General features: G+C 43.8%; 1 protein-coding gene across 1 annotated transcript in view; it reads right to left on the bottom strand.

Annotated features, from left to right (window-relative positions):
* RFC5 (replication factor C subunit 5) overlaps positions 1-14188 on the bottom strand; it is a 68263-nt gene that overhangs the window by 39050 nt on the left and 15025 nt on the right. Inside the window, exons 4-8 of the mRNA XM_040416033.1 lie at positions 10652-10731; positions 8524-8597; positions 7061-7220; positions 6888-6969; positions 6029-6158 (exon numbers count right to left, since the gene is read on the bottom strand). Coding sequence (XP_040271967.1) covers positions 6029-6158; positions 6888-6969; positions 7061-7220; positions 8524-8597; positions 10652-10731 — 526 coding nt within the window. The remainder of the gene's footprint in view (positions 1-6028; positions 6159-6887; positions 6970-7060; positions 7221-8523; positions 8598-10651; positions 10732-14188) is intronic.

Consider the following 14188-nt stretch of genomic DNA (forward strand, 5'->3'; position numbering starts at 1 on the left):
AGACAACATGCAATTTATTACACTCATCAGTAAAGACCATCGTGTCCTCCCAGCAGCCCAGGAGCAGACTGGCATAACTGGGGGCACAAGGACTCCCCATAGCCGTGCCCCTGAGCTGGTGGTAGTATCGGGACTCAAACAGGAAGTAGTTATTCGCGAGTAGAAATTGTAAAATTGTAAGAACAAATGAATTGTGTGCCTGAAACTGGTTACCCCTAGATTTAAGAAAATGTGTTACTGCACAAAGACCACTATCATGTGGGATACTAGTGTATAAGGCCTTCACATCAATAGAGGCCAAGTATACATTATCACCAATCGTGATATTATCAATTTTCAACATAAGATCAGTAGTATCCCTACGATACGACAGGAGGGAGACCACAAAGGGACGGAGGATCTCATCAATGTACACGCTCATGTTTTGGGTGATAGAATCAACCCCTTATACTATAGGACGGCCCTTCAGGGGAGGGAAAACTTTATGGATCTTGGGCAATGCATAGAAGGTGGGGACCTGAGGATATTTTGGTATCAGAAATTTGAGTTCATCACTAGAGATGAAGTTATCTGCAAAAGCCTGTAACAGCACAGTCTCCAGTTTAGCCAAATATTCAGAAGTAGGATTACCAGCAAGTACCCTGTAACAGGTCCTGTCGCTTAAAAGATTGAAGCCTATTTTACAGTATACTCGATGGTCCATTAGTACAATATTATCTCCCTTATCCGAAGGTTTAAGAATTAGGGAGGAATCATTCTCCAGGTTCTTAAGGGCTGTTAGTTCGTATTTATCAAGGTTCCCTACACTGCAAGGATTATATTCAGGAATCCTCTCAATGTGCTCAACCACCAGATTCAAAAAGATATCTAATGCTGGATTATCCTGTGGGGGAGGCATCTTGGTGCTTTTCTCTCTCAGGGAAGTGAAACGACCTGTACCAGAGGGACGTTCGTTATCGATCAAAAGAGAGTTCAGAGTACGAACTCTCTCAAGATCCTCGACATTAATCCCCAATTTGGTACATGTTTCTCTATCATGAGTTTTATAAAATTTCCTCCACTTCAACTTACGTATGAATAAATTAATATCCTTGATCCAGTTAAACGCACTGAACTTAGTTGTTGGTACAAAGGATAGACCTTTGGATAGAACCCTTTCTTCTAATACATTTTAATGTGTGTGTCGATAAATTAATGATCTGATACTCCTGTTGGGTTATTTCGACTTTCCATGTTTCTGTACAGCTCCTCCCTCCCTCCCTCCCTCCGAGTTGGTACGGCAACGAACCCATGCTCCCCTCTAAAAAAGAAGAGGAGGAGGAGGAGGAGGATGAAGAGGCAGAGGACACAGACACCAACAGATGACAATTTTCCTGTCCTTGATTCTGGAGGCTGGGAATGGGATATTGCCCTGTTGTCTTGCCCCAACCCTTGCCCCTCGCACTGGCCATCTTCTCTTGCCCCTCCCCCTAAACTGAGACTTTGTCCTGGAGGCTTTGCCGGTGTTCCGGAATTTTCTGCTACCCACGTCACTTCCGGTAGTGATGTGGGAGGTGTGTCTCTCACCTCGGCTTCTCATTGGCTCTGCTGGGGGTTTGTCGGCGCAGGCGATTCACTCATAGCGTGAATGCGCCGAGGGTAGCAGAAAATTCTGGACCACTGCGCATGCGCAAAAACCACGGCCGAAGGTAGCATAAGATTCCGGCCCACTGCGCATGCGCGAAAAAGGACGGTTTGGCGCAGTAGCGCCGAGTCAGTTAACAATAAAGTTTAACAAAATGCAAATATCTAGACCTCTTCAGCACCTCTGTGACGTTTACTTGACAGTATTATGTCTATATTGTGGAAGATAGTTTTAAGGAAATGAAATAAAGATTTAAAATGTTATATTAGTCAGCACTTCAAGCTAGACGTAATGTGGTCTGAGTGACCAAATAAAAATACTGTGAACGCGCCGAAGGTAGCAGAAAATTCCGGCCTACTGCGCATGCGCAAAGCCGGAATTTTCTGCTACCTTTGGTCGTCTTCTTCGCGCATGCGCAGTGGCGTGAACGCGCCAAAGGTAGCATAAAATTATGGCCCACTGCGCATGCGCGAAAAAGTCGACCGAAGGTAGCAGAAAATTCCGGCTTCGCGCATGCGCAGTGGGCCGGAATTTTATGCTACCTTTGGCTCCTACTGCGCCTGCGCCGAGCAGTCTTTTTTAGCGAGCCGAAGGTAGCAGAAGATTCCGGCCCACTAAGCATGCGCGGAAAAAGACGGCGTGGCGCAGAAGCGCCGAGTCCAGTTAACAATAAAGGGCTATGGCGCATGCGCGCCTAGGGTAGGGTAGCAAATTTTTACAGGTCAGTGCGCAGTGTTTTCCGTAATTTGTTGCTACCTGTTCCATTATTTTATGGTAACTGTAAAATTTTGCTATCCTTGTCACTTCCTGTTGTGAGGTAGCCACACGGAAGGGTTTTGAAGGAGTTGTACCCACCGCTCTTACACCTTTCTATGGAGTCAGGGATGTCACCGCTCTTACACCTTTCTATGGAGTCAGGGATGTCACCGCTCTTACACCTTTCTATGGAGTCAGGGATGTCACCGCTCTTACACCTTTCTATGGAGTCAGGGATGTCACCGCTCTTACACCTTTCTATGGAGTCAGGGATGTCACCGCTCTTACACCTTTCTATGGAGTCAGGGATGTCACCGCTCTTACACCTTTCTATGGAGTCAGGGATGTCACCGCTCTTACACCTTTCTATGGAGTCAGGGATGTCACCGCTCTTACACCTCTATGGAGTCAGGGATGTCACCGCTCTTACACCTTTCTATGGAGTCAGGGATGTCACCGCTCTTACACCTTTCTATGGAGTCAGGGATGTCACCGCTCTTACACCTTTCTATGGAGTCAGGGATGTCACCGCTCTTACACCTTTCTATGGAGTCAGGGATGTCACCGCTCTTACACCTTTCTATGGAGTCAGGGATGTCACCGCTCTTACACCTTTCTATGGAGTCAGGGATGTCACCGCTCTTACACCTTTCTATGGAGTCAGGGATGACATCCCTGACTCCATAGAAAGGTGTAAGAGCGGTGACATCCCTGACTCCATAGAAAGGTGTAAGAGCGGTGACATCCCTGACTCCATAGAAAGGTGTAAGAGCGGTGACATCCCTGACTCCATAGAAAGGTGTAAGAGCGGTGACATCCCTGACTCCACAGAGGTGTAAGAGCGGTGACATCCCTGACTCCATAGAAAGGTGTAAGAGCGGTGACATCCCTGACTCCACAGAGGTGTAAGAGCGGTGACATCCCTGACTCCATAGAAAGGTGTAAGAGCGGTGACATCCCTGACTCCATAGAGGTGTAAGAGCGGTGACATCCCTGACTCCATAGAGGCGTAAGAGCGGTGGGTACAACTCCTTCAAAACCCTTCCGTGCAGCTACCTCACAACAGGGAGTGACAAGGATAGCTAAATTTTACAGTTCGCATAAAATAACGGAACAGGTAGCAACAAATTACGGAAAACACTGCGCACTGACCTGTAAAAATTTGCTACCCTAGGCGCGCATGCGCCGTCTTTTTCCGCCAAGCCGTTTTAAGTAAATTAAATAAAGATTTAAAATGTTATATTAGTCAGCACTTCAAGCTACACGTAATGTGGTCTGAGTGACCAATTAATAAAAATACTGTGAACGCCCCGAAGGTAGCAGAAAATTCCGGCCCACTGCGCGAAGCCGGAATGTTCTGCTACCTTCGGTCGTCTTCTTCGCGCAGAAGTGGGCCGGAATCTTCTGCTACCTTCGGCTCGCTAAAAAAGACAGCTCGGCGCAGGCGCAGTAGGAGCCGAAAGTAGCATAAAATTCCGGCCCACTGCGCATGCGCGAAGAAAACGACCAAAGGTAGCAGAAAATTCCGGCTTCGCGCATGCGCAGTGGGCCGGGATTTTCAGCTACCTTCGGCGCGTTCACAGTATTTTTATTAATTGGTCACTCAGACCACATTACGTCTAGATTGAAGTGCTGACTACGGTAATATAACATTTTAAATCTTTATTTCATTTCCTTAAAACTATCTTCCACAATATAGACATAATACTATCAAGTAAACGTCACAGAGGTGCTGAAGAGGTATAGATTTTTGCATTTTGTTATACTTTATTGCTAACTGACTCGGCGCTACTGCGCCAAACCATCCTTTTTCGCGCATGCACAGTGGGCCGGAATTTTATGCTACCTTCGGCTCGCTATAAAAGACGGCTCGGCGCAGTAGGAGCCGAAGGTAGCAGAAAATTCCAGCCTACTGCGCATGCGCGAAGCCAGAATTTTCTGCTACCTTCGGCAGTGGTTTTCGCGCATGAGCTGTGGTCTGGAATTTTCTGCTACCCTCGGCGCGTTCACGCTATGGTTGAATCCTCCGCGCCTGCGCCGACAAACCCCCGGCAGAGCCAATGAGAAGCCGAGGTGAGAGACACACCTCCCACGTCACTACCGGAAGTGACATGGGTAGCAAAAAATTCCGGGTAGCAGAAAATTCCGGAACACCGGGCGTTCTCTTGTTATCAGCTGAATTGATATCCGTAGTTGAATTATCTACAGACTGAGTACATGATGTATCGTTGACAAATTTAAAAACTCTTTTTTCTCTAAACTCAGTCAAGTCTCGAATAAACTGTATGTTTTCTCTCTTTTAGGATTTCTATCTTGGTGTCCACATCATGTGTTTTTCTTCTACCAATTGAAGCACTTATTTATCAACCAAGTGCTGAATGTCCCCTGATGAACCATTTGGATATCTCCTTTTGGGTAAATGCGTCGGGAAGAGTATAGAAAGTAGCAGGGACATCCAGGGTCTCTGAGGGTTTAGCCACTGATAAGTGGGGTCTCTGCTTTAAGGCAGGGGTAGCCGTCAGGGACATTTCAGGGATAGTACTCCTTTTCCCACCCCACCCTGTCGGCTGCTAACCTACAGACTACCTGGTGTCAAGTAACAGTGAGTTTTACAACAACCACCTCTGGTGATTTAACTGCATGTCTTAGGCTATATCAAATGTGCAGTTGTCATATTGTATATTGCCCCTGTTGCTTTCTAATATGGTATATGCACTACACTGACTGTTGCATCTTAAGTGTATGCACAAGAAATTAAGTTATCCATATATTAACTATCTTTTGGGGTTTGGTTTTTATATTCTAATATTTGTATTAAAAGTACATTTTTAGGGGTTTTCTTGCTCAGTGATATTTCTAATTCCCTATAGATATATGTATTTGTATCTGATATTCCTGTGAGTTCTGATCTGCAGGACAGGGTGATTGCCATAAAAACAAACCCCCGAAAAACAATGGTGGAATTGTGTTTTTCTTCCCAATACAAAAAATGGTAAAATAAATGGAAACACTAATAAAAAAAAGTAATAAAGTAAAAAAATTTCATGGTTCTTGGAAGGCAGGGAGTAAAAAAAACGAAAACATTAAAACAGGCTGAGTCCTAAAAGGGCAAAACCCTTAATACAATTCAGTTAGTGGACGCACATTGTTCTGACAGTTATTTTAATGGGACAACTACTTTAATGGGGTTCTACACCTTTTTATTACTGATGATCAGCCAATCAGCTGTTTGGAGAAGGCAGCGGCGCTAACAGTAGCGTGGCGGATATGTCACGTGGCCTGGGTGCAGCTCTGCGCCATTGAGGTGAATGTGGCCGAGCTATGCCTAGGCCAGTGAAATAGTTGTAACGTGACTGGCATGCAGGGAGGAGGCTGCGGCGCTACTGGGAGCTGCCGCTGCCTTCTCAAACAGCTGAGAGGTGGGGGTTTTGGGTGTCCGATCAACAGGATAGATCATCAGTAATAAAACCGTAACATAGTACTCTCCATAATTAAGAAAGCCATAGGCAGACTGCTAGATTTTTTGAACGATTACTTAATTATTCTTAATATTTTACACAACACATCACGGAAAGCACGTTTTTGTCCGGCAAAGTGACGCCAGCCAATGATTGCCAGGACAACTCTTGTTGACAGAAGAAAGGATACGTTTATATGCTGTGGTGAAATCCTTGTTTAGCATCCAATCCAGAATGTTAGCAATGTCTGCTCTCAGTGGATGACCAGTGCAGGTATATACTGTATCCTCAGTCACTTTTCCATAAGCCATGTTTGTACTCTGAAGAACATAGGCAAAAATTACAGAGTCAGAAAAATTACCTTTTTTTAACCTAAAAACAAGCAGTCTAAACTTCAAATCTTTGAGTCATCCAGCCAGAGAATAAACACATAAATATCCGTAGGAGAGATCATCAATATCTGACTATCTATCCTTGAACGTTCAGCTGTTTGAAAGAGATATGCAGGGGAATCCTCCTTGTCCTGTGACGTCATATCCATCAGTCACACGGCCTTCATTTAACTCAGCGTCATTTAATTATAGTCACTAGACAAAGTACAGCGCTGTGTTTTGTTCAGTATCAAGAAGCGGCAGCCCTTGTCCAGGCGACAAAGTAGGAAATGTTGAGTTCTGCCAGGGGCTTTGACACTTACAAAGATACATTATTAAATGAAAGAGGTTTTCCAGGACTTGATGAACTAACCAAAGAGAATAGGAGCAGTACTAGAGTGCCACGAATGGAGCCTACTTCTGGCAGCAGAGCTCGTCAGAACAGCCGATCAGCACACATTTATGACTTATCCCAAGGACAGGACATCGATAATCCCGGGAAAACCCCTTTAATCAGCAAAGAATATTTGGCCTATGTAGCATATAAAAGTAAAAAACTGGTAAAATTGACTGTCTGGTGTCACAACTAAGGGGAACTTTTACATGCAGCTTCACAGAGCTTCCAATAAATAAGATGCCACATCTTCAGTGAGCTCCCCACTTGCATTTATGTCTTACCTGCAATATATTTAGAGCTCTACGCATATCTCCACTAGACAGGGTCACCAAAGCCTTCATTCCATCTGGAGTAATATCCACACTGTTTGAAAAAGAAAGAGGTAGAAGAACAGCATAATATTTGGAGATTCTGCAATGTGCATATGGAATTTAGAGATCAATATATTACATACTTCTCCTGTTGAACTACATGTTCCAGCCTGGGCACCATCATTTCTGAGCTCAGGGGACCAAAGCGAAACCTTGTGCATCGGGACTGTAAAGCTGGGATGATCTTTGACAAGTAATTGCAAATCATGCAAAATCTCGTGTTTTCTGTGAACTTCTCAATCACTAAGAGAAAAAGAATTGAACACGTAACAGTTACATACTGCGCAAAGCTCTCATGTTTTATTCATAAAATATCATTCCCTGGCTTTAGCATTAAAGGGAATCTGTCAGCACTAAAACACCCCCCCCCCCCTCTCCAAATAGATTACACAGTGTATAATGTAAGTGATGCCGAGTCTGCTTATGTAATTTTCATACTCACTTGCATTCTGACGCTGTGCTCTGACAAACCAGCTATAAAATGCATTGAGAGGACTCCTGAGCTCACGCACAAAATGGAGAGGACTCAGAGAGGAGTTCTCTCAATGCATTTTATTGCTGGTTTGTGGGAGCACAGTATCAGAATGCAAGTGAGCATGAAGATAAAAACTACATAATCAGACTCACTAAACACCTCTTAGGCCTCATGCACACGACCGTTCCGTTTTTTTTTGTGGTCCACAAATTGCAGATCCGCAAAACACGGAAGCCGTCCGTGTGCCTTCCGCAATTTGCGGAACGGAACAGGCTGCCCATTGTAGAAATGCCTATTCCTGTCCGCAAAACAGACAAGAATAGGACAGTATTTTTTTGCGGGGCTACGTAACAGAGCAACGGATGTGGACAGCACACTGAGTGCTGTCCGCATCTTTAGCGGCCCCGTTGAAGTGAATGGGTCCACACCTGAGCCGCAAAAACTGCGGCTCGGATGCGGACCACAACAACGGTCCTGTGCATGAGGCCTTACTCTAGTTTGGGGGTGTTTTGGATCTGACAGATCCCCTTTAATACACCTGTCCAAGGCCCCATTCAACGACCGTATTTTTGGTCCACATCTTATTTGCGGATTGGATGCGGACCCAATTATTTTAATGGGTCTGCAAAAATTTCGGACAGCACACCAAGTGCTGTCCGCATCTTGATGAACGTTCCGCATTCCTGCAAAAAAGATAGAACATGTCCTATTCTTGTCTGTTTTGTAAAAAAAAAAGAATGATGAGTACAAAAATAAACTATTATATCAGTCGGCTAATTAGGATGGCAGGATTTATGGTCACAAATGGCAGACCTCTCCCCAAAGTAGCAATTCTAACATTAAATCCCATTAAAATGATGACAGGAACTCCTCTCTACGCCCAAACTACATTAATCACAGCCAGCAGGTAGCAGTAGCAGCAATAAGCACGACAGACAAGCTGCCTGCGCAAGTTCAGCTGCTGCAGCATAAAGACGTGGCAGATTGTTATGTCTATCTAGGATTTTCAGGAGTCCTGGTAATTTTGTAACGCTTCCAGGCATATGGCAGTCGAGTAGTGTGCCACTTTACCTCGTCTCAAAGCATTCTGTGCATCTTGAGTCATTGCATCTGCTTCATCTAAGATCACAAGCTTAAAACCCTTTCTGCAACACAAAGAGAGGCAGATGTCATACTGATACAAGAAAACTAGACATCTTATACCGCACACTAGTGTACCATTATACAGACTAAGAACTTGGCACCGTAACATTGTATGTGACAGTGGAAGGTGTGACCCAGACATTAGGAACAGATTAGAGCAGGCTTGTTAGGTATCATATATGATTAGTGGATGAAATCTACAGCGAGGGAGAAGAGATAGATGGGTAGCTGTGGCTAAACAATGTTATTGGTTCTGTGCTAAAGAGAAACACACGGTTAAAGGGTGGCAGCATGAAGGGACACCACAGCAAGCTGCACGGGACAGTTGGCAAGGCACCAAGTGAATATCGTGCAGGTTCCCATCAACTAGAGTTGGACCCATGCATGATACTCAGGGACTGCTGACTCTGAGCCCAGCGTGCTTTACGGCCTTGCCATACCAGATGACAGATCAGGTGGGATATACCTGCATAACCCATTTAAATAGCATCCGCTGCCAACAATTATGGCACCAATCACGTTACATGGGGTCATGCGACTGACGCGGTTTAGTCCTATGCAGCTAGCTCATGTATGCACTACAGAAATACTGCCATGTTTAATGCATTAAATAAAGACTTTCTGTGGTGCTTATCTTACATTTAATCTTCATAATTGACCTCCAGAGATAAAAGGAAGAACTGTTCAACTGGAACTTCATCTGTTCAGATGCTCTAGATGGGAAGCTACTATTCGTTCCGTCACCGTAGCTCACTGGGATGTTTTTTTATGTTTGCCCAGTATCCCAGAGAGGCCTTGGTACCCCTCTGGTAGATATCAATTACAGCAAGTGCATGACTTAATGCCCAAGTGTGATACATGATCTGATATTAGGCCTGATTCACACAACTGTGCACAATCCGGGAAACACTACACGTGTGTCAGCCGCATCTCCCCTGACCCGAACTGACTGCATAATCCTATCTGATCATGGTCTATTGTACTGAGCTCACAAGATAGTAATAGCCTTTCTGTTTCATTCTCCCACCACTCTTCAGTGTACTCTTCTGAGATGTTACGGGTCATGGCGGTCCAACGCTGCAATCCACGTTACTGGAACAAGTGGCGATTGGCTGCTATGGTGACATGACGCGTTATCCCTTAAGATGACATTTCCCAGAAGAGTACATGGAGTAAAAGCAAGGAATTTGAGCAGAAATGGAAAGCTAAGTGGAAAACAATTTTGAACTGCTGGAGAGATACTTTGAAAACCTAGACAACCTCTCTAGTTAAGGTAAACTCGGGTTTGTCTATTCTGTGTGAACATGGACTATCATGAATTTGTAAACCGATATCGTTCAGGTATTTTAATTTTATTTTTTAAACTTCATTCTCAAATTTGGCAATACTGGGTCACTAAGGACCGATTCACATGACCATGCTCAGTCCAGGATATCCCAGACCAACCAGACTGCATCATAGTAATTTATAATACAGTCAGTTTCTATCTGATCATGGGTCTAGTGTACTGTACTCAGATGATGCGAGCTCAGTACAGTTGACCCACGATCAGACTGGAACTGAATGTTTCATAAATGACTGATGCGGTCAGCTCGGGTCAGGGGGCTGTGGGTCAGTTCTGGAGATGCGGCTGACACACGGCCCGAGCAGAGTCATGTGAATCAGGCCTTAGTAACCCAGTATTGCTAAATTTAAGAAAAATTATATATATATATATATATATATATATATATATATATATATATATATATATATATATATAGTCCATGTTCACACAGAATAGATTTGCCGTACAAAGATGCGCCAGTGGATCCACACACGGATTAATCCCACTGTAATTCAATGGAGCTGACCTGTGGCTTCTATGTGCAGCAACCAAGGCAGTGAAGAACAAGCTGTAGATTTTTAAAATCAGCAGCACATTCATTATTCCACACAGATATTTTTCCAGCTCGTGTGAACTGCGCCACCAATGGGATTTTAGCAGATCCTGTCGGGATGCTATACACGTTAACATGCACTTACTGTATAGGAGAACATTTAAAAATCCACTTACTTAAATATTGTTCTTGTGCTGGAAAAACTTAAAATGGGGCCTCTGACAATATCTATGCCACGATCATCAGATGCATTTAACTAGTAATGAAAAGTGCAACATTAAACATTTATGCAAACACAAACTTTTTGGACAACATATATTGGGGGGAGATTCTGACATACTAGTGCACCCAACTCACCCCAGTGCAGTGTGACTATTCATAGTATTCAACATGGTGCACCTTAAAGGGGTATTTCCATCTCATAAAGAGATGACATAATATTAGGATTTATCCCAGACTCTACCAACCCTGAGCATGAAGGGGTCACAGGACTGTTGTAGTGCTGCATATCCATCACAGTTTTTTCCCTGAAGGCTATGTTCACACATGCAAAAAAAATAAAATTCTGCAAAATTCCCATGTATAAAACGTCTGTTTTACACGGTGTCATACATGTTCCAAACGCCACTCCCCATTGATTTCCATGGGACACGTGCATCCTTGTGCACATATTTTAACGAAGCAGTTTTGAAAATCGCTTCAGTGGCACGTCACTTCAATGAAGCATATTTTAGGCACATTCTACATTGAAGTCAATAGGAAACAAGTTTACACTGATGAGTAGGAGGCATACCTGGAGAAAATTTGGTGGCATTTATGCTACCATAAAAACGCAGAGAGGTAGATTTTAATTCAGATCTTCCATTGATTTTTCAGCCAAATAGTGGAGCCAGCAACCCAACTTTTCACTTGAACAGGACAGAGCTGCAGTCCCCGTCTACAGAAGGTGACTTGGAAAGCCACTGTCCAGGGAAAGGCTGAGAAGCAGCCGCATTGCTTAATGAATGCCAAGGCCCCTTCATTCTCAGGACCCATGGAATCCCAGGTGGTCAGGACCCAATGATCATAAACTTTAGCGATAGGTCAATTTTTCTGCGCAATTAGCTTATTTTTTTATTTATTTTTTAGATCATCTATTACATTCCTATAGGAAGAACCTTTCTGTTTCATTCTCCCATCACTCTTCAGTGTACTCTTCTGAGATGTTACGGGTCATGGCGGTCCATCACTGCCTACATAATCCACGTTACTGGAACAAGTGGCGATTGGCTGCTATGGTGACATGACGCGCTATCCCTTAAGATGACATTTCCCAGAAGAGTACATGGAGTAAACGTAAGGAATTTGAGCAGAAATGGAAAGCTAAGTGGAAAACAAGTTTGAACTGCTGAAGAGATACCTTGCAGACCCATAAAACCCTTAAAGGGGTATTCCCATCTCAGACAATGGGGGTTAGGATGGGACACGCACCTACAATGAGAACGGAGGGAGGAAATGAATGGAGGGCGCACTGCGCATGCGCAGCCGGCCTCCATTCATTTCTACGGCGCTGCCTAAATAGCTGAGCGCTGGCTCAGCGGTTTCCGTCTGCCCCAAAGAAATGAATGGGAGCAAGGGGTGCGCATGCGCGGTGCGCTCCCATTCACTTCTATGGGAGCAGCGGGAAGCTGCGATTGGGGGTGGATGGACCCTGGGAAATCCGGGGTCCTCCAGCCACAGCATTCCCAGCTCCGTTCTCGTTGGTGCGGGTCCTATCAGACAATGGGGGCATATCCTAGCAATATGCCCCCATTGTCTGTGATGGGATATCCCCTTTAAAGGAAACATGTCATGTGGGTATTTGATTATAATATAACTCATTATATACAATCATTAACTATTAAAAATTACCTTAGATTTATTCACTTAGTGGTGTGACAACCGGGTAGCCTCAATGTACACAAACAAAGATGCCATGCGCCTCATGCTAATGAGCTGATTTGAGTCCAGCGTGATGTCTAACTTTGATGAGTCCAGTGTTTTTTCTATTCAGCGCTGTAGCCACTCCCCTATTCACTTGTTCAGAAGCTCAAAATCCCACACATGCGCACTGTCTGATCAGTGTAATGACGCACATTCATAACTGAAATTAAACTGGGCATGTGTCGGCTCATCCTCACTTCCAGTGGACCAGTACAAGCAGGAGTTATTTGGCGGGCAGAGTGTACATCTCGGGTAAGTGTTCTCCTGCTTGACTTTTACTGTGCAGTTGGCGAACAGCAGCCAGCCTCACTGTTCACACAGACTCTCCCTGCTGTCCCACACTTTATTTGGTTTTGCATTTAGAACATCAGGAAGAGGTCTGTACATACATGTGACATCGCAAGATGACGGCCCTGATGCGCTCTTTTTATGAAAGTAGATCGTGAGATAGGGCTGCAGGGCCGGCAGCTTGCGATGTCACATGTATGTACAAAGCTCTTCCAGACGTTCTAAATGCAAAACCAAATAAAGTGTGGGGCAGCAGGGAGAGTCTGTGTGAACAGTGAGGCTGGCTGCTGCTCGCTAACTGCACAGTACAAGTCAAGCAGGAGAACGCTTACCCGAGATGTACAGTACAGACCAAAAGTTTGGACACACCTTCTCATTCAAAGAGTTTTCTTTATTTTCATGACTATGAAAATTGTAGATTCACACTGAAGGCATCAAAACTATGAATTAACACATGTAGAATTATATACATAACAAACAAGTGTGAAACAACTGAAAATATGTCATATTCTAGGTTCTTCAAAGTAGCCACCTTTTGCTTTGATTACTGCTTTGCACACTCTTGGCATTCTCTTGATGAGCTTCAAGAGGTAGTCCCCCGAAATGGTTTTCACTTCACAGGTGTGCCCTGTCAGGTTTAATAAGTGGGATTTCTTGCCTTACAAATGGGGTTGGGACCATCAGTTGCGTTGAGGAGAAGTCAGGTGGATACACAGCTGATAGTCCTGCTGAATAGATTGTTAGAATTTGTATTATGGCAAGAAAAAAGCAGCTAAGTAAAGAAAAACGAGTGGCCATCATTACTTTAAGAAATGAAGGTCAGTCAGCCAGCCGAAAAATTGGGAAAACTTTGAAAGTAAGGGCTATTTGACCATGAAGGAGAGTGATGGGGTGCTGCGCCAGATGACCTGGCCTCCACAGTCACTGGACCTGAACCCAATCGAGATGGTTTGGGGTGAGCTGGACCGCAGAGTGAAGGCAAAAGGGCCAACAAGTGCTAAGCATCTCTGGGAACTCCTTCAAGACTGTTGGAAGATCATTTCAGGTCACTACCTCTTGAAGCTCATCAAGAGAATGCCAAGAGTGTGCAAAGCAGTAATCAAAGCAAAAGGTGGCTACTTTGAAGAACCTAGAATATTACATATTTTCAGTTGTTTCACACTTGTTTGTTATGTATATAATTCCACATGTGTTAATTCGTAGTTTTGATTAGGGATCGACCGATATTGATTTTTTAGGGCCGATACCGATAATTTGTGAACTTTCAGGCCGATAGCCGATAATTTATACCGATATTCTGGGAATTTTCATTTTTGAGAAAAAAAAAATTCCTACACAAATCTGCTGAAATTTAATGTTTATTGTTAATGTGTATTTTTTTTGTTTATTGTTAATGTGTATTTATTTATTTATTAAATCTTTTTTATTTATACTTAATATTTTGTGTTTTTTTTTTTTTTTTA

This window comes from Bufo bufo, chromosome 2 (genome assembly GCF_905171765.1).
Source record: "Bufo bufo chromosome 2, aBufBuf1.1, whole genome shotgun sequence".
In the NCBI taxonomy this organism is placed as follows: domain Eukaryota; kingdom Metazoa; phylum Chordata; class Amphibia; order Anura; family Bufonidae; genus Bufo; species Bufo bufo.